The sequence below is a fragment of the Lasioglossum baleicum genome, chromosome 7, assembly GCF_051020765.1.
Source record: "Lasioglossum baleicum chromosome 7, iyLasBale1, whole genome shotgun sequence".
NCBI classification, from domain to species: Eukaryota; Metazoa; Arthropoda; class Insecta; order Hymenoptera; family Halictidae; genus Lasioglossum; species Lasioglossum baleicum.
In genome coordinates, this window is record NC_134935.1 from 3317950 (window position 1) to 3339484 (window position 21535).

General features: G+C 41.0%; 1 protein-coding gene across 18 annotated transcripts in view; it reads right to left on the reverse strand.

Moving 5' to 3' along the window:
• Positions 1-20930, reverse strand: part of Brp (ELKS/RAB6-interacting/CAST family member bruchpilot) — a 251684-nt gene extending 230754 nt beyond the window's left edge. For 3 of the 18 annotated variants that reach the window (XM_076426886.1, XM_076426885.1, XM_076426884.1), the window contains exon 1: positions 17512-20908. In XM_076426886.1, the coding sequence (XP_076283001.1) occupies positions 17512-18294 (783 nt within the window). In that variant the 5' untranslated portion in view covers positions 18295-20908. Of the gene's footprint in view, positions 1-17511 lie in introns of all 18 variants that reach the window. The other 15 variants (XM_076426895.1, XM_076426896.1, XM_076426878.1 and 12 more) reach the window with 11 other exon arrangements.
• Positions 20931-21535: the final 605 nt, after the last annotated feature.

A 21535-nucleotide genomic window follows, 5' to 3' on the forward strand; every position in this document is an offset into this window, starting at 1 on the left:
ATAGCACACTGTATCACTTCGTTAATTGTTGAAAATATTGTTGAATAACTACAGTTCTCGTATTATATATCATTGCTCAGTTAGTAATAGGTTGTATCTGTGCAGGGTAAATGCTTGTTTGCTGACTGCTGCGTCAAAATGATAGCACAAAATCAAATTTTTATCACGTTTTTATCGCTTTCTTGTCTGTCTGTTTGTTCGGTACAAATTTTTATGTTTCCAGTTAGCGTGAAGACGTCAAAGTGTTCAGGTCGACAACTATTTAATATTGCGCGTGTTCTAGAATTGAAATATTGTGAAATTTTCAACAATGAGTCGCGGTAAAAGATTGACTGGTCCTGAAATATTAACAATCCAGAATTCACGTAAAGAAAATTGTTCCATTGCTAAAATTGCGGAACTGTTGGGTCGTAGTCGCAAAGTTATTTACAATTTCTTAAAAACTGCAGACGAATATGGAAAAAAAGAGCGCAGGTCGTCCAACAGTGACAACTGATCGTCAATGGCGTACAATTTTAAGAACTGCATCAAATTCTGCTGCTACTGTAAGAGAAATTGCAACAGAGAAGCTGGAGTAAACACTAAGATACGTAAATGTACAATACAACGTATTATAAAAGAATGTAAATACATAAAACACCAAAAGTTAATGCGTAAACCACCGCTAAATAAGCAACATAAAGAAGCTCGTTTAGAATTTTCTGAGAAGAAAAAATGGCGAAAAGATATCTTTAGTGATGAGAAGAGATTTACGTTAGATGGACCGGATAGCTACCGTTGTTATTTCCACAATTTGCGTAAAGAATAAAAATTTTCATGCAGTCAACAATTCGGTGGTGGTGGAGTAATGTTGTGGGCGAGAATTGGGTACTATGGAAACACAGAAATTAAGTTTATAAGTGGAAAAATGAATATTGCAAAGTACATTAGTTTAATCGACGAACAATTGAACAAACATGCTGTCAAAATTGGGGGTACAAACTTTATTTATCAGCAAGATAATGCAAGTGTTCAGTCATCGAAGATTGTAGAAGAATATTTTACACGGGAAAATATTCAAATTTTGGAGTGGCCAGCCAGGTCTCCAGATTTAATTATTATAGAAAATTGCTGCGCCCATTTAGCCAAATCGGTATATGCTGGCGGAAGACAATTTCGAACCTCCGACGAATTAAAAACCAGTTCATTAAGATTTTATCACTATTTGGAAGTTTAAGGGTATAAAAATGTAGGTCGTTGGATTCGTTTTGACATCAGCTACAATATTATGAAGTCAAAAATATGTATTGATTTTTAACAATTAAAAGTAACTTTAATTTTTTATGGAATATAACATTTCTAGAAAAATTTTTTCTATTGAAATTTGTAGACCGCTAAATGTTGATTCACATTTGTTTAACCCTTTGCCCTACGATTTATTTTACGGAATCGGTGATTAGAACTGTTTTGTAGATCGTAATTTCCTAGAAAAGAAGAAATTTTTTATCTATTGTATGCCTATATGTTCTCAAATAGCTGTACATTAACAAAACCGAAATAGAATTTTATTTCTATTTAAAAGAAATTAATAACATACATATTTATTAGACTGTGTTCAGAATCTCCATCACTAGCTTAACTCGATATTGTAGAGCAAGGGATTAAAACATTTTTTAAAGAAACATCATTTCAGTTTTGAAATAAAAGTAAATAAAAAGTAAACAGTTAAGTAAATTCATAAAATGTTGATTTTCAAATGCTTGGAATCACAATTTTTCATAAATCTTACATAATTTAATCGTTTTTGAAGGTGATGGACATGTAGAAAGCAATTCGATAAGCATCAATACCCGCTGAAGTATCTGTGACACTTCAAACAACAACAATTCCTGAAGTGGACAATTTGAAAGAATGTGAAATTATGTGGAGCTCAAAAGATATTCCATGTTAAATGGAAATAACTTCGACAACTTTCTCATTTTGCTTATTTAATAAATGACGAACTGTAAATCTAAAGGAGGTATTTTTCGCGATCGCACTATTTGAAAGAATGGTAATTATTTTTCTCGGCGCACAGGTTCGATCAATTTCTACACTAAATGAATATAGCTTGAGGGGCATGAAACGTTATAGTCCGGGTTCGAACCAAATAACGCTTCCTTTATAACACTCCACCTTTGTTTTCCTCCAATAAAATAGCATTTGGCATCTTGCTGATTCAAACCCGAATCGGAAGCGTTATTTGGTTCGAACCCGGACTATAACGTTTCATGCCCCTCAAGCTATATTCATTTAGTGTAGAAATTGATCGAACCTGTGCGCCGAGAAAAATAATTACCATTCTTGTAAATCTAAATTTTAACAATGCATTTCCAAGGTAAAAAGAATACTCCCCATTTAAAAAACAAAATTTTTTAGAAATATTAACCCCTTGTCGTAATTTAGCGAGCCACACTCGTCATGAAGATTTTGAACAAAGTCTAACAAATATGAATGTTACGCCTTTCATTTTAACTGAACTAAAATTTGATACGTTTGTAAATGTAGTCATACAAAAAATATAAATTTTCTTTTCTCTTCTACGACATTTTTCGGGATAAAGACGTTTTAATCACTGGTAACGGTAAAGAAAATGATACGGCAGGGGGCTAATAGGTTTGGCAGGTTTCACAAAAGAGAATTAGTAATTCTTTCGATCGAAAATCATATTCACAAAATGTTCATATTTATAAATCCTTGTCCTCATTTTATAATTTTTATCAAATTTCATTAATATCGACATTTTTGTGGCATTGCTAAACATTTTTAAAGTAATACAGTATTTTATCGAGAAATGTCCCAAATGTCTGGCCAACAATTGTCCCAGAACTATCCCCACTCCTACGGGGTGTACCCTCTTGAGGGGCCAAGAAGCTCGAGCGGCCTCGGTCGCCGAGAAGTATGACATCATACAGCTCGGGTATATCGGTGAGACCACACTAATCCAACGACAAAACTTCTTTATTCTTCATTATTTTTTTATGGGATTTTGGCCAGCATATCCGTAGAATTTTTTAAATGAAAATGGTACCAAATATGATATAATTCCGATAATATTTACAATGAATATAAGAATATTTACAAGGAAGAACAGTGTACGAGAAGTTCTTTGAACTATGCCGCGCCGGCGTGCTGCGACTCTCCTCGTCACTTTCCCATACGATATCCTTTTTTGCGTCGAAAACTTTCATCGTTCATTACACAAGTAAATATAATCGGAATTATATCATATTTGGTATCATTTTCATTAGAAAAGTGCCACGAATATGTTGGTCAAAGTCCCATCAATAAATAATGAAAATTAAAGAAGTTTTGTCATCGAATTAGTTATGTTTACACTTCTCGACGAGCGAGGCCTCTCGATCTCCACTGTCCTTTTCTACGTTCGGCAAAAATCAAAGAATAGTATCCCTGGCGGATAATTGTCCCTGAGCAGACCCCTGAGCAGTGTTGGGGACAATTATCGATAAAATACTGTACCGATATGAGACAAGTAATTTTTTACCAAATAAACTACGCATTGCAGCGAGCCGACACTGTCGCGCGTCGAACGACGAAAACTGAAACGAAGCTCGCGCTCGAGAATTGCGCTTCCCGGAGGAGGAAGCAAGAAAATTGGAAAGAACGGATGTTGCACGCGTCGAATGACCCCACACCGGCACGCGAGAGAAGCGATCGAGTAGTCGGGTCGCTACCCCTATAAAAAGGCGAATTGATAATGCGATGTGGGTCAGGTGTGGCGAGAAAATCAGTTTCAGATTGCACTCGATCCCGGAGAAAGCGACGAGGACTCCGCGTGCTCGAGACTCGACGCGGTGAAGAAACTATGGGAACGGTTCTCTAATTAACTGTTTGATTACTTCAATTGGAATTCATCAATTTGATGCGATCGGGGATAAAATCGGGTATAGAACAGTTCCGAACGCATTACCATAGACTTCGCGTCCGGGAGTCTGTCGGCAACTAATTTTTCATTCGACAGAATCCATGTCAAGTGAGCAATTATGGCAGAGGGTTGCTATTCTTCCGCGAGATTCCTCCAGACAAACACGAATAGCGACGCAGACTACATATCAAACGGAATGTTTAATAGCTTGACATCCATTGAGTTGCCAGATGAGGGGAGGGGACACGACTTCAGGGGAAAAAGTTACCCCCTCTGTTCGTACGTGATCGTGAAGCCTACCTACTGGCGACATAACGACCAGGACCGCCATAAAGGACGAAAGACACAGCCAAAAAATAGCGAGTCTATCGTAATTTAATAACAAATTTTTTTTTAAACCGCGCTTGTATTAAAATGCACTAAAAAGGAGAAAATAATTTTTTTTAGACATTAGTCACTATAAATAAAAGCGTGGAGCGCTGAACTATATTGACGTAATCCTCGTGGGCGCTCCACGCTTTTATTTATAGTCACCAATGTCTAAAAAAATTATTTTCTCCTTTTTAGTGCATTTTAATATAAGCAAATAATATAACACAGTATATTTAAATCCTTCTAATTTTTGTACACTTCTAAATTACACATACTCACTTTTGCTATAAATGCATAACATAATGTTGATAAAATAATAAAACTGAGTTGAAAATAATGGAGCAGTATTTTGAATTTCTTCAAATGCTTTTACCGTTCCGCATTTCATCTGTACATTTTTATAATATATGCATAAAATCCACAATTCAGAAATTACTTATTATTAGACTGCGGATCTTTATGCATTTATAGCAAAATTGAGAAGATGAAATTCAAAATCGTTGGAAAATTCTTAAAATTGAAGATGTCGATATATGTATACGATTTCTCCTCTATTAAAATCATTAAGGGAAGAAATAACGTTCAATTTAGTTTGTATTTCTTGCAATCGATGCAGACAATTTTTATTTTGCATAAAGATCCGCAGTCTACTTATACTATTTCGCCTGAAAAATCTCAGAAACGACGATCTTCTTGTATGTAGCTCGTCGTTCGATCATCGATCGTGTTGGTATCGTCGCATCGAGCTTCGGCTCAAGATCAATGAAATGAAATAGGAGTGCTCTGAACGTAAGGAATGTGTTGAAAATCTATGGTTCACGAGAACTCAACGGATCGCAGGATTTAATTTCCGCGTTTTACGTCACTTTGGTTTTTCGACAACGTGCGCTGTTAAAGAGGACATACAGAGAGGAGAGACAAAGAGAGAAAGAGAGAGCGGGGTCGGGGAGGGAGAGATGCTGGAGAGTGCGAGGTATCGCGAGAACGATAACATTGCGAAAGCGCCACGACATTTTTTACGACCCACTTCCGGAACACGCCAATTTCGAAGCGAGTCGTGTGTACGTGACCCGACAGAAAAGGAAAATTAATTCCAACCCCCCGCGTCTACCATCGCGCTCGGTTTCCACCCGTTTAATGCCTTTTTTCCGGGTTCCATTCCGAAGTTTCCCGATGGTAATGGTGGGAATGGGCTCCAGCCAGGAGTCGGGGTTCTAACAACGAGGATGAACCGTTGATCGATCCCTTGGATCCCCCGCGAGAAGAAGAATGGAAGATTATTCCCCTGGGGAAACCGGGTGGCGGACGGAGGCCAGTTTAGGATCGCTCACAATGCGGACTTGCCATTTTCTGGAGCTTTATTCAACTATATTCACTTCTTAGATTCATGAAAAACTTAGCCGGCTGACTAGAGCAACGGTTCCTGCGTTATATTAGATCAGGGGAGGCGAATCTTTTACATACCATGCGTCAATTTCTGCGCCATACAACTCGAGCACTTTTTCTACCTTCTTACGTTCATTGTTGGGGATAGAAAATAGGGGTGCCGGCGCGGCCGTGCAAGAGTGTGCGGGCACACGCACACATCGCTAAATCCGCATATAGGTATATACAATTACAAGGTTTACGAGAATACAAAATGATGACGCTTCAACATTGCAATGAGGAGTTCAGAAGCGGTAAATTGTGATTCCTAAAAGGAATTTTTACGTTATAGAGGAATAATTTGTAATATTCGGCAGACACCGCCTTATTTTATTCATGTTATTCTTGTTATTTTCAGCCTGTTGAACATATTAAGAAAGAAAATCAATTTCTATTACACTTAAGCTTGCTGTAATTCAGGTAGAACATTTTAATTATATAACGACGCAAAAAGTAAAATATTCTATTTTATGTTTCAGATTGTTATAATAGAAATCTTTATCATTTGAAATTGTATCTCTTATTTAACCATTAGCACTCCAATGGTGATTCAGAGTCACCACAAAAATTGCTGTACCATTATTAAAAATATTGTATACATTATTAAATAAGTTGGTATCTAATCTCAATTGCTAAACATTTAAGTATTGTACGAGTAATTACATCAATTTCATACCCATGAACATCAAATCATAGAGAATGAACATATTCTGGGTCGAACAAATGTTTAATTTTCGAGTTAAAAATTATAACTTAAAATAGCTCCGAGTGCAAAGCGTTAAAATGCTATTTTCTTTAATTATTTAATGTTTCATTATTTAATACGCTAAAAAAATATATTTTATAGCAAGTTTAAGGCTGTGGAATATATTCTCACCAAAAGAATAAGGCATTGTAAAAAATACATTATACAACAAAGCTAATGGCCTGAATGAAAAATCGAACAAAAACAGCTCGGCACGGACCGTGTACAAAATAAAATCTAGAATATTAAATAGTATTTGAAATACGTATTTCGCCAAATAATGTCCAGCTCTGAACGAAACAGACACGTGACGAAAAACGAATCTACTATATCGAAATATGACCGGTTGATATCTATTTCCCTTGAATCGAAATACATCAAAAGAATGGGATCACTTGTGCGAACCCGAAAAATTGCTCCCACTTTACGTGATCATAACTCCGTGAAAAATTGCCGTATCGATATTGTTAAACAACGGTTTGAAAGCCTAAAACCCCTAGTTTCAGATTCTCTGTTTCAAATTGTTGCTATGTTGGTTTTTCACAAAGTTATAGCGAGATGAAGACAACATTGACGGTTAACAAAAATTTTGTGCAACTTTGTAACATCACACGGGGAGCAACAAATTTTTTTGATAAATCGTGTTAATATCATCTAGAAGGGCTATCTTTTCTGTGTAAAATGTGTAGTTGTAGATTATTGTGCGATTTTTTTTATTCGAGTTATTCAACATAGAAGTAAATGTTGGCTTTTTAACTTTAACTGGCTCCAGAAAGCAAAAAAGTTATCGTAGAACCTTGTGCAAAAAAGCAATAGAAAGGGCGTTTCTTCCTCTTCAAGGCACTTCTTTTGTTTATTCAATTTCATTAACATTTAGATATACCAGCTGTTTCTGAAAATATGCTTGAAAAATGCACAATTTCCATTTTTCCTTTAACTCGCTGTATCTCGGCGAGAAATGATCGCAATCCCATGATCCGAACGTCAGATTGAAGCAGACATTCTGCCGATTCGATTGAGTACCCCATGAACTCGCTGCGGCAATTTTTTACCTATGCCAGGTTTGTTTGAAGTTAGTGCTTCGCAGAAATTAGCGCGCCACTTACGATTACTTTTGCAAGAAATCGATTTTGCAAAATCCTGAGGTCGTAAACAAATTTTAAGACCAGATTTGAAATCAGTGTGAAAAAATCTACGGGAAGTGACATGTAGCACGTTAAGAAAATTTTTTTCCGTGCGTGGTTCTAGAGAAACCACATTTTCTTGAAATTCTACATGTTTAACGAATTTTCTCAACGTTAAAAAACGTTCATACCATAATCTCCCTATTTTTCCCATATTCTACAAAGTTTCAGCTGTAATTTAAAAAAAATTTCATCGCTCTACCTCATTTCTATCGAAAGTTCTTTGATTTTGAATTGAGTTTGGTCCAAATTTTCCACTGTGGGCCGGTTCTGCGAAGCATTAACTTCAAACACAGCTGCCATAGGTAAAAAATTGTCGCAGCGAGTTCATGGGGTACTCGACCGAATCGGCAGAATCTCTGCTTCAATCTGACGTTCGGATCATGGTATTACGATCATTTCTCGCCGAGATACAGCGAGTTAAAGGAAACATGGAAATTGTTGCATTTTTTAATCATATTTTCAGAAACACCTGGTATATCGAAATGTTAATGAAATTGAAAAAACAAAAGAAGTGCCCCGAAGAGAAAGAAACGCTCTTTCTATAGCTTTTTTGCACAAAATTCTACAATAATTTTTTCGCTTTCTGGAGCCAGTTAAAGTTAAAAAGCCCATATTTACTTCAATGTTGAATAACTCGAAGAAAAAAAATCGCACAATAATCTACAACTACACATTTTACACAGAAAAGATAGGCTTTCCAAATGGTATTAACACGATTTATCAAAAAAATTTGTTCCTCCCCGTGTGATGTTACAAAGTTGCACAAAATTTTTGTTAACCGTCAATGTTGTCTTCATCTCGCTATAATTTTGTAAAAAACAACATAGCAATAATGTGAAACTAGAGGTTTCAGGCTTTCAAACCATTGTTTAACGATATCGATACGGCAATTTTTGACGGAGTTATGATCACGTAAAGTGGGAGCAATTTTTCGGGTTCGCAGTAGTATCCCCTAATTCTTTTGAGGAATGTACATATTATATTGCTGTTATCGATATTGAAGCAGTAAAACAACCGTACAATAAATATAAATTTCATTCGTCTCCTAGGAGATTAAGGATAAAGAAGTTTCAATAATTGAAGCCATGAAGAAAATAATAATAGGAGAAACGGGTTAACACGGTTTCGATAGAACACTGAAGGAGGTAACCGCGTTATAGAGGAGGGGCGGCAGTGCTTCCGATCAACGCGAAAAAAGAGAAACCAATTTGTGCAGTCTGTTAACGGGCAAATCGGCTTTTAACGAATCAGAAGTCCATCGCCTAATAAATTACCGCTGGGTCGTTATCTAAACCGCAGTAATTAACCACGTTCATCCCCCGGCAGCTCGTAAACGCCAAGTTCAGATTCTGGGCTAGCCGTTCGGCGTCCCAGGCTGCCGTGCAGCTATTTACCTGGATCTTTGATCGTCGCGTCGTATGCCGAGAGTACTCGGCTGCGCCGGAATTATGCAATTTCACGGTCGATCGTCGGTCCGTCTGGACTCGACACGGCTCGCGGAACAATGCTGCGACAACGGCAACGACAACAGTGTGTGGGCTCTCTCGTGATCCCGACGCAGCACGTGTCGTCGCCACGTAAGAACTCTTCTGGCTGGCTTGGTCGACGTTCCCGCGGAACGAGCAGACGTCAGATAAAAACGGGAAGGAAACGTGGGCAGACCGCCAGGGAATCTGACTCTTCTGCTTCTCGGTGGCAATGACTCATCTCGCGCGAACTGTCCGCCATCGCCGGCCAAAAATATGCTGGCCGGAGCAGACGCTGACGAACTCTGTGCCACCGAACGTTGACGGATGGCGCATGGCGTCGCGACTGTCGTTCGACTGCCTCTGCCCCCCACCTCCAACTACCGGGAATTTAATTAACACTAGAACTACCACACCCCAGTCGAAATCACTCGTTTTACAATTTCATTATAAAATTCTTGCTTCATGTTACACGTTTTTCTGCTATGATGTGATCACTTTTACAGCGATAACTAACGGTACAATATTATATAATGAATTTTATTTTTGTTTAATTCATTCAGAATCTAAATATTTAGACTCTCCGTCTCGACCTGACAAAACCAATTTTTAGAACACCACCTCTGGCAACAATTATTCTATCGACCAAACCAAACGTCTCTATCACCATTATTATACATATTAATAGATTAAGTTCCTATTGTGAACATAACGTATTGATTAATAATTTTATATTCCATCCTTTTTTGAAAATTTTCAGAAGCCTTAAATGCATAAAGATCCTCAATCTTAGATTATTCTGCTGTTAGTGATTCGATCCAAGATTTTTTTAGCTAAAATAATATGGTTCAAAGAGAGCATTAAAGTTATTGTACAAAATTTTGTGTCAACCCTTTGTTCCAGAGCGATCGCGAGGTCACCTTTAATTTTTTATAAGTCAACCTGCAATTTTCCTACACCCAACTTTTAGGAGATACTGACTGAGACGAATTCGGCAAGCACCAGGTAGAAGCATTTCTTCTTCTAAACCTAAACCAAAGAAACATTCAAAAAATATCAGTTACCACACATAACCCTTTGCACTCTATACTATTTTAACTTGAAATTATACATTTCTTTCGACCTAAAATAATTCCATTCTATATTAATTTTTTTCTTTGTATGAATATAAAATTGATATAAGAGCTCGTACAATATACAATACTTAAGTATTTAATGACTGATTAGATACCAACATATTTAATAATGTAAAAATGTAAACAATATTTTGAATAATGGTACAGCAATTTTTAGTGATGATTCTCTCCCTCTCTTTCTCTCTCTCTCTCTCTCTCTCTCTCTCTCTCTCTCTGAGTCACCACTCGAGTGCTAAGGATTAATTGAATCAATGCTCAAAATGGTGTCCACTAGCAGCAATACACTCGCCTAAACGGTTAAGAAATTACTTTCTTTATCTGTTTAGCTTAAAAAAAAAATGTATTTGTTGCGATGCATGCTGAATTCGTCTCATTGTCAGTATCTTTTAAAAGACGGGTGTGAAAGAATCGTAGGTTTACCTAAAAAAAGAACTGAAAGACCTTGATAACTCAGGAAGAAAAGGGTCGACAAAACAATTTGGTACAGTCATTTTAAAACTATACGTTAACCATGTTACTTTAACTAAACATAACATACAATTTTGTGTATAATAACCTTAACACTAAACCTACCACGAGGGGTCAAATGAACCATTTTAGATTTTTTATTTGACAATTATTGAAATCGTAAAGGTGTTTCCATGGGAATTTATTGAATATATGTTTTGACTCCAGTATATATTATAGTAAAAATTGCATGAAATATGAATAAATTTAATCATGTTATTTTTATAATACTATACACATCAGTCACTTTTTATGGTCGGTAGGTTTAGTGTTAAAGCTCTCCTTGAACCATGTTACTTTAGCTAAAAAAATCTTGCGATCGAACCACTAACAGCATAATAATCTAAGCTGATCAGACTTAGTAGTCCACCCTGTATATTTTATATGTTATATCGCTGTTCCGGAAGTATAATGACGCAACTGTAAAATTTTGTGAAATTGACTTTATTGTGTTGGCGGGCTCAAAAATGCATTTACTAGATGTTTGTAAATCGACATAATTGTACTCACAAAATTTTTACTTGTTTTCCTTACTCCTATAACGACAGAAGTGTAAAATTTGTGATGCATTTTCAGAAGAACAATGACGTATTTATATGGTACTGGTTACTGTGAGGCTGTTATTTATTATTGTATAAATTGAAATAACTTAAAAGTTGCAATAATAACCCACGATGTATATAAACTACTCTCATAGAAGAATTAAGCCGAATCTACATATAGGCCATTCTATTAAGACAAATTGGAATTATTTTTCTTTTGCTTGTCCTGTAAAATGTCAATTTTTGCAGTTGTGTCATTATATGATACTTCCGGAGCAGCGATATGTAGAGTGCGGATCTTTATGAATTTAAGGCACATGAAAACGTTCAAAAAATGCTAGAATATACTATCATATAATTTTTAAATAATTTGAATCTACAAAAATAGGATTTTATTTGTGTGTTTGTGATTCTCCACTTTCTTAAAATTTGTTTATAAAAATTGAAAATTACATTAACATTCGCTGTCTAGTTATATGAATGCAACTGAAGGAGATATTTAAGTGGCTACATTTAGCTGGACTACCCTGTACAAGCTATAAAGTGTGGAATAATGGCTAGACACCACGAGGTGTCAGAACTATGTACCCTTTGCACTCGGAGCTATTTTAACTCGAAAAATAAACATTTCATTTCGACCTAGAATAATTCCATTGTATACAGGGCGAGTCTCGGAACGTGACGATCTCAAATATCTTTGTTGCTTTTAAAGATACGTCGAATGTCTGAAGGACAAAGTTGAACGGTAAAATGGGGCTCATACGATACCAAAAAAAATTTTGATTTTATGTAAGTTTTTTAGAGATATGAAAGTCACCTTCATCTTTTAAATGGAATGAGGTATTTTTTAATACATCAAACGATGCAGCTGAACGTTCGTTATAAGAAAGTACTAATCTATGTATGTCGAAAAGTTAACCCTTTGCTCTCGGAGACATTTTAACCCGAAAATTAAACATTTCTTCCAACCAAGAATATTTCCATAATAATATTCCCATTTTCTATGATTTCTTAAATTCGATGGATACGAAATTGGCGAATACTCCATACAATACCTAGATGTTTAGTAATTATTAACATTTAATAACGTAAACAATAGTTTGAATAATGGTACAGCAACTTTTAGTGGCACCTCAGAGTCGGCTTTCGAGTGCTAAAGGTTAATAGTTCAGGAGATATTTAAATTTAAATAACTCTAAAGTATCATTACTGTCGTGTACTAAGACGTTAGTGTTTACTTACTAGTGTAACATTTTAGTACGACAGCAATGGTATTTTAGAGTTATTTAAATTGAAATATCTCTTGAACTACTAACTTTTCGACATACATAGGTTAGCACTTTTTTATGATTGATGTATTAAAAAATACAACATTCCATTTTAAAAAATGAAGTTGACCTTCATATCTCTAAAAAAATTGCATACAAAAAATAAATTGTTTTGCTATCGTATGAGCCCCATTTTACTATTTAACTTTGTCCTTCAGATATTTAATGTATCTTTAAAAACAACAAAGATATTTGAGATCGTCACGTTACGAGACTCAGCCTGTATGTTTTTTTTCATTATGTGGACATGAAATTGATATAATACCTCATACAATACTTAAACGTTTAGAAATTGGTTAAATCCCAATATACAGGGTGTCCCGAATTTAAATGGCAAAACTTCAGGAGCGTGTAGGAGACCGAAAATCTAAAGGCAAAAAGTCTTTTAGAGATTTGCTCGTTTTTGCTTCGTTTTGGAGAAAATCGCAAAAAAAGAAGCAAAAAAGTTTTCATTTTTGTACTTATTTATTTACATTTTATTTACGTTATCATCTATTTAATGTAGATATTGTTCAAAATGTTGCCGTCTTGCAGCAATGCAAGCATTACATCTAGCACTGACTTGATAAATTGCAGCTAAACATTGTTCTGGTGATATTTGGTGCACTGCATCTATGATTCGGTCTCTTAATTGCTCTCTTGAATTGATTGGCACCGAATAAACTTTCTGCTTCTGTTAACGTCTGTAAACTTTGCAATGTTTAGCTGCAATTTATCAAGTCAGTGCTAGATGTAATGCTTGCATTGCTGCAAGAGGGCAACATTTTTAACAATATATCTACGTTAAATAGATGATAACTTGTTTTGTTTCTTTTTTTGCGATTTTATCCAAAACGAAGCAAAAACGAGCAACTCTCTAAAAGACTTTTTGTCTTAGTTTTTCGGTCCCCTACACGCTCCTGAAGTTTTGCCATTTAAATTCGGGACACCCTGTATATATGTATATTGGAATAATGGTACAACAACTTTTAATGGTGACTCTGAATCACCAGTCGAGTGCTAAGGGTTAAAGATCTGATTTTCCAACATTCTGTGGCTCCTTCGATTCAGCTCCTATACATATAAAACTCAAAGGGAATGCCGGTGCACCTTGGATAAGACAGCCTAGCAGTTTCAGCTTTGTGATTAGCATTACTTCTTTCCACGCAGCACTAGAGCTATCATTATTGTTCTATGGTGCACGAGAGACGCCGCGCCGTTGCTCCACAATTCCGCTCCCTCACGTTACTTAACGAGTCTTGCTGGTGATGTGCACGTGATCGTAATCGAATGAAACCCGAGCAGCGCTGCAGAGCGCATCAGCGAGAAAAATTGCGTATCATCCGTGTCATGATTCCTGTCTTTCCTAGCGAAAACCTCCTGGGTAGGTCTCAACGCATGTGAAATTCATGCACATACCCCGATTCCCTCACGAAGTTGAAGTGTTCACACGTACCTACACGCGAAACGATTGAAACGAGCAAACATATCTTTCATCTTTGCTAACTTGTCTATAGAGTCCTCGCAACCGACACACCTTCGTGTTCACGCGCAACAGTAATCTTTCTATGCACTCGATAAAAGCTCTCCTCATCGTTGTCGTGATTTAATCGTACCTCGTTGGTCGATAAACTGCTGCTAAACTCGTGTCTCCTGCAGTTTCGAAATTCTCTAACTCTGTACTCCGAGTTCCGCTGTACTGTGTTGCGTGGATAATTTCCAACGCGAACTTTCTTTAACCCTCGTCTCGTAATCGGCTCCATTTTGTGTTTCAGATACTGTACAATATTTTTCTCTGTGACCGCGCATTCTTTCAATTACACTGTCCAACAAATTTCAACTTTTTTTTATGTTCCCTAATTGCTGTTGGGTCCTTCGTATAGAGTTTTTTGCGCTGATTCCGAATCTGTTTTTAATTTTTCTCCTATACGCACAGTTTTTGAGGAACATTGCTTTGAAAAAAAAACATATTTTTAAACTTTAAACTAATATATTGATGTTAATATAAAAGATATTGGATTGTTCTTTGCAGCAAAAGATTCTGTAGACTTTCCAGAATACAGTGATATCCAATATTAAGACATTATGATTGTTTAAACATGTTTAAACAATGATTAAAGACGGAGAGACACCACTTTTACACCAATTTTTTAGGATATTTTTCAATTTATCTCAAAAAATAAGGGTCCAGCGGAAAATCGAACTATACCACGCGATAGAGCAGACTTTTATCTTGAGAAGCCACCCTGTCAAGATTGGAACATCGAAGTTTTTTTCGAACCAGAAAGCAAAAAATATCTTCGCCCGACATGAGTTGCCGTAAATTGCCGAATTGGTGTAAAAGTGGTGTATCTCCGTCTTTAATCATTGTTTAAACATGTTTATACAATCATAATGTCTTAATATTGGATATCACTGTATTCGGGAAAGTCTACAGAATCATTTGCTGCAAAGAACAATTCAATATCTTTTATAATACCATCACAATATTTGTTTAAAGTTGAAAAATATGTTTTTTTTCAAAGCCATGTTCCTCAAAAACTGTGCGTATAGAAGAAAAATGAAGGATAGATTCGGAATCAGCGCAAAAAACTCTATAAGAAGGACCCAACAGTAATTAGGGAACATAAAAAAAGTTGAAATTTGTTGGACAGTGTTATCAGACCACGAATAAAACATCGAATTCACCGTTAACTTGTGTACTGGGGTCTCTCACGACCCCCACGAAATTTCTATACACTATGCACTATTGCAAAGATTAATATTTTTTAACTTCTTTCGCATATTTGGATTGTATAGTCTTATATAATATAACCGAAAGTATCCGAAACAAATTTATACATTTAACATATTTTATATAATTTGGCTGGACACTATACCGCTTAAGCGTTAAAGTATAAAACAGAACGAGAAATAGTTATACAAAATGTCTCTGAATCAACCCTTTGCCTTGTAGTATCGAATCAGACACGTGGTGAAGAGTTTAAATGTTTAAACGTAGTCAAGAAGTTCTCTGAACCCAAAATCAAATTCTATTTTTCTCTTAAATTAAATTCGCTTAGGCAAACATCAATTTTCTTTTTCTCAGAAAAAGTGATGAACGACAGAAAAGTTCTAATGGAGCATTTTTCTCTTATTGATGTTTCCCATTAGAGAAAACATAGGCAAACTTTTCGATAGTTTCTTTTCCTCAGAAAATGAACGACAGAAAAGTTCTAATGGACCTTTCTGAAATAAGTTATAAAGGGAAGAGTTCATTTGACATAGTGAAATAAAATATTTTCTCTCTCCAAAATAGATAATGGTTAGAAAAGTTTATTTAGTCAGATTTTTACCGATTTTTAGTTCCGTTGCAAAGATTAACATTTTTTAACTTCTTTAGAACATTTGGATTATTTAGTCTTATTAAATAATATACTTGAAAGTATCCAAAACAAAATACAAAATTTAGAAAGGTCGTAGGATGATGTTTTACAATTTGATTCAACACTCAAGGGTTAAAGTGTAAAACGGAACGAAGGAGCCTTGAACTACATACCCTAACTCTATTTTCTGCACCCTCTTTTAGTAAATGTTACAGGGTTAACCCTTAGCACTCGAACGGTAACTCGCCATTAAAAATTGCTGTACCATTATTCAAAATGTTGTTTCCGCTATTAAATATGTCTCGTTATCTAAATAATTACTAACATTTAGGTATTTTATGAAATATTATACCAATTTCATATGCACAAAATTAAAAATATCGTTGGGAATGAAAATATTCTAGGTCGGAAGAAATGTTCACTTTTCGAGTTAAAATTGCTCCGAGTGCAAATTGTATGTCCTGAGCAGAATTGATTCTGAGATATTGGTGCATCGGCAACGCCGAATCTCGTTCAACGTCGTCATCAGCGACAGAATGGTTATTATTGGCAAATCATTGTTCCTAATTAGGAACGGGGACAGCAACGATCGCCTCGGAAGACGATCCAAGTTCCGCGGAAGACGCGTGACTTGACCCGACATTATATAAATATGCGACGGGCTTCGCGAACAGCTAACATATTGATCCAGCCGACGTCCTCGAAGGCGATGCGTACACGTCTCGTTCAAGGAAACGCAGAAGATTCCAAACTGGCGACTTGGGACTTGTTGCGACGACAATTGTGAATGGCTTGGATTGCTACGATTGGCAACGAAGGCGGGGGCGGGTGTTACGTACGACGGATGTAATTGAATTCTAATCGTGGTATGACGAGCGTTGCGCGGTTACATCGGACTCTGAGCGTAATCGGCCCTTCGGAAGCGATTCCACGCGACGAGACGCGTCTAAAGTGTTCACGGGAATCGGTGGCTCCCCCTCGGATGCTCGCATTTTTGGCGAATCGATAAGCACGTTTGTTACGCGACGTGTCCGGAAAGTACGTCGGGGAAAAAACGAGTCCTCCTCCGTTGGCCACACGTAGATCGATAGCCCTCCGATGACGCGGGAATCCCAGTGAAACTCGCTCGGAACACGGCGACCCGACTAGGCGACCCGATTCCCCTTCGAAAATCCATATTCCATCGAAAATGAAGCCTGGCCTGGAAAAGGGATTTCGGCTCTCGACTATCGCGCAAAGAAATGAAAAGAAAAGAGAAGAAAAGAGAAGAGTATATCTAACGGTGGGAGCGATTCGACCTAATCGCTTCGACCTAAATTCCACGCGCGCTCGGACGTCATCGGGAAAAGGGGGCGAGGAGAGCTCGCGCGCGTAAGGGTGTAGGAATCGTTAAGGGAAACCGTGAGCACAGGGATTCGCGATCGCGACACTCGTAATCGCAGCGCGTAATCACGGTGTCGAAGGAGTTTCTTTTTTCGCGCGACAACGGGGGAACGGGAGAACGCGACGACATAGGGGGGAAGGAAAATCCGCAGTGTCGCGACGACTGACTGACCTGATTCTCGGAGTTGAGCAGCTTCAGCTGTTCGTTGATCAGGCTGTACTTGGTGCTCTCTTCCTTCCTCAACGCTCTCTCCTTCTTAAGCTCGGGACTCCAGAAGGTCTTGATGCTATGCATCGAGCTGCCGAGCTTTTGGTTCGTCAGCTCGAGCTCCTTCTTGAGGTTCCCGAGCTCTCGTTGGAGATCGTTGTTTTGGTGTTGTAGCTCGCCGATGTAGCCCCCGCTGTCCCGCAGCATGTGCGGGTTCGGGCTCTGCCTGGCCGATCTCGATCCGTACATCTCATCCTCGAGGTAGAGTCCACGGTCCCGACTACGTTCCCGGATCGGCACGAACTCGCGATCGTGATCGAGGATCCCCGCTGACGCGCGATCGAGGCTGGTATACCTCGCCGACATGCCCGCCGAGCTGGACATGGCGGGTCTCGAGGCGCTTCTGGATCTGTGATGTCCGCCCCCACCGCCCCCAGTTGACATACTCCTGCCCCTCTCCTCGAGCATCACGGGACTGCCGAGGTCCTCGTCGCGGGAGTAGTACGGGCTGCCCAGCTGATGGTGATGGTAGCTGCCGTATCCGAGGTGCTCCGGCGAGTTGTTCCCGCTACGAGTTCCCGCTACTCTCTTGCGACCCAACGGACTGCCGCGACCGCTCGCGTAGCTCCGTGACGGGCTACGGTCGACGGTCGGCAGCTCGGTCATGCGACGATTGCTCCTCGGAGAACGTGTGCCGCCTCCTGGCCCGACCACTCCGCTTCCGCTCGAGTACGGATCTCTAGACATTCTTTCTGGATACGTTTCTGGTTTCTACAACACACCGCTCTACACACCGCGCGCGCAATGGCTTTACACGATTCTACAACCGTCTCGCCCTCCTCTTCTCTATATCTTCTCTCTGCTCTCGCAATTCCGTGAGTTTTCTCTTTTCTAATATTCTCTTCTCTCGCTCTTTCTCACTCACTCACTTTACTTTTTATTTTATTTTGTTTTCTATTTTGGTCGTTTCGCGTCCGCTTCTCCGCGGACAGCTTCTCTCTGCTCTAATCGTCAGTCTTCTGAGTTTGTCTATTTGTTCGATAGACGACCGGCTCTACGAATGGGTGAAAAATTGGTACCCCGGTCTTTCTTTGTGTGGTGGTGCGGTCTATAGCGCTAGTTTGTGACGATGATGAACATGCAGTGGTTCGGGACGATCGTTCTCGATATATCCTATGTACTCTGGTGATATTTTTCTTAGTTCTAGGTCCTTCGATCCTTGCCCCCCTCCCCTGTGGTTATTTCACGTCAATGATGGACGAGCGTCTCGTCGACATCGTGGCACGTCGTGGTTAGCTTCGGAGCTCGCTCCCCTCACGGCTCCTCTCGAGAATGATCGGGCACGCGTGTGCGGACGACGATCCTCGGTGTTCCGTGCTGCGTTTCGACTCGATTCGCCGCGAGTTGTCTCGTGCCGAACGATGATGGCCAGTCGACGTCGCCTCGACTCGACCGGTCCCGAGAATCCCAGTCGCCCGATTTCGGGCGCAACGTGGCGGCGTGCCGGCGTCCGAGCCGTTCTACTCTACGCGGAAACGTTGGTTCGCGACCGACGGGCATCGACAACGCCTAACCTAACGCGTCGATCGACGGGGACTATAATTCACTCGGCGACCGATCATCGCTCGCGGATCCACCTTTCGTTCCGGCAGCCACAGCGAGTGAACAGGCAGGCAAGTAGGCAGGCAGGCAGGCAGTCAGGCAGTCAGTCAGACAGGCAGGAAAGTAGTCAGTCAGTCTGTCCGTGAGTGAGTCAGTCAGTCAGTCAGCCAGTCGGCCAGTCAGCCCGAACCTCTTCCGCTCTCCTCTACGGGGATCCCCCGACACGTTAGTCGCACGCGTGGCTCGTGTTCGCGCGTGTGCGAATGTGTGCGTGAGGTCACGACCCTCGTACTCGACGATCGATCTTTGACCTTCTTTCGCCGGCAAAGCCCATCGAGTGGCGGAGATGAATCGAGAGAGATCGAGGGGCGGTGGGCGGAGGGTTGAGGGGATCCGGGGGGAAGAGAGAGAAAGATACGGAACGGAACGATCCCGTTCTTTCGAATCCGTGCTCTCCGGACCGATACCTGTCCGTTCTTCCCTCTTTCTCCGCGTCTGCCGATCTCTCCTCTCTCCCTCGTCCTCCGGCGTCGGATCCTCAGGACGAGGGTGAGTCCTCCCTGCGATCGTTCGACTCGCGCGACCGTCGGCGCGTGCGTGAGTGCGCGCGTACGCGAGTATTTTACGCGCGTATGTTTACCAGCCGCGTCTCTACGCGCGGCGCGGCGTCCCCGTTTCGCGAAACCCGCACCTCGACTCCCTCCTTATCGATCTCATCCTGGCTTCCGTCTCTTCTCTCTGGTCCCGTCGTCGCGTCGTCTCGTCTCTTCTCGAATCCGATGCTGCTGCTGCTGTTGGTGGTGCTGGTTGATGGTGCTGCCGCTACTGCTGCTGCCGTTTCCTCGATAATCCGCTCTCCGTGCGCTCCTCTACCTTTCTTCCTATCTGCCTGTCTTCTCTTCGCGTTTCCCTATCCTTGCCGGGACGCCGACAACGACCAAGACCAACGTTCGACCGACCGATCCAACCTACCGCCCGAACCTCCACTATCCACCATCCACCACGACTTGGCACCGCCACTTCCGTGCACCACTCTCTTTCTCTCCCCCTCTGTCTCTCTCTCTCTCTCTCGCTCTTGCTCTCTATCGTGTGTCCTCTCTCCCTCGTGCTCTCTGTGTGTGCCGCCACCAGTCGCCGGCGCGCACACACCTACGCACCCTCTGTCTCTCCTTTTCTCCCTCGTGACTCGCCCCGTTTGTACGCTGGCTCGCTCGCTCGCTCTCTCACTCCTCGTTTTCCACCCTTGCTCTCGATCGAGCCGTTGACCGGCGTTCCGTGTACCGAGTCTACCGGCAGCGTACCGTCCACTCGTCTCGACTAGACTCGAACCGAACCGAACCGAACCAACCCGAGAGAGAGCTATTCCGTGTCGCGTGTCGTGTGTCGTGCCAGCACACCGGTGTCCCGCGAGCGTGCCGGAAAACGCGCTTTCGACCAACCGGCCAACCACCTCGCACCAAACGGAGAGCCGCGCCACCACGGAACCGCGCGCACTGACAGACTACTCTAATATGAGCCGAGTGAAACACCCTTTCGCTTCACCGCCGCCGGCTCCTCGCGTTCTCGCTTCTTCTCTCTCTCTCCGTCGCTCCCGGCGCTTTCTCTTTCCCTCTCCGTCTGTCTATACACCGGTCTCTCACTCTGGTTCGCCGCCACCACCACCATCCACAACCACCCACCCACCGACGCTGTAAAAGCTCCCTATCCCCCCGTACACGAGCGCGTCGCGTGTACGCACGCCACTACGAACTCTCACCACCACCCGGCTACTACTACTAGCAGCGATTAAAGTCGACCGCGCCGGCAGCGCCCTCCGCCGACGTCATCGGCGTCGTTTACGACCGACTACTACTATCACGACACCGGCGCCTCCGCTCGATTCTGCTCCGAAACCACCCCTCTACCATAGAGGCCGAGAGAGAGCCTCCCCTCGGCACGATCCGCCCCACCACGGAGCTCCGAGGAACCCTCCCTATCGCGCAGATGCGACCGTGCCGGATCCATGCCGCCGCGACGCGCAGCATCGCCAGATTTTCGGACGACAGGCCTTCTCTTCCCCCTTCCCTCCCTCCTTCCTTCCTCCTTTCACCCGTTTTTATTTCATTCCATTTATTTATACACGGAGAATTCTCGGCCCCTCACCCCCCTTGTTACACGACCGGTCCGTGCGGCGACACCTGGCTCCGACTCCCGAAAACGCGCATAGAAATCCCATGCGATACTAACGGAAGATCGGACGGACGACGTAAATACATTAGCATGATCGCGTCGTCGTCGCGTGCGTACGTACAGGGGTCCCGGGTCCGGGATGATAAGACCGGTGTTGTAAAGTTGGAGAGGGTGGAGAGGCTTTTTATTCGCTCGCTATCTTCCTATTGTCTGCCCG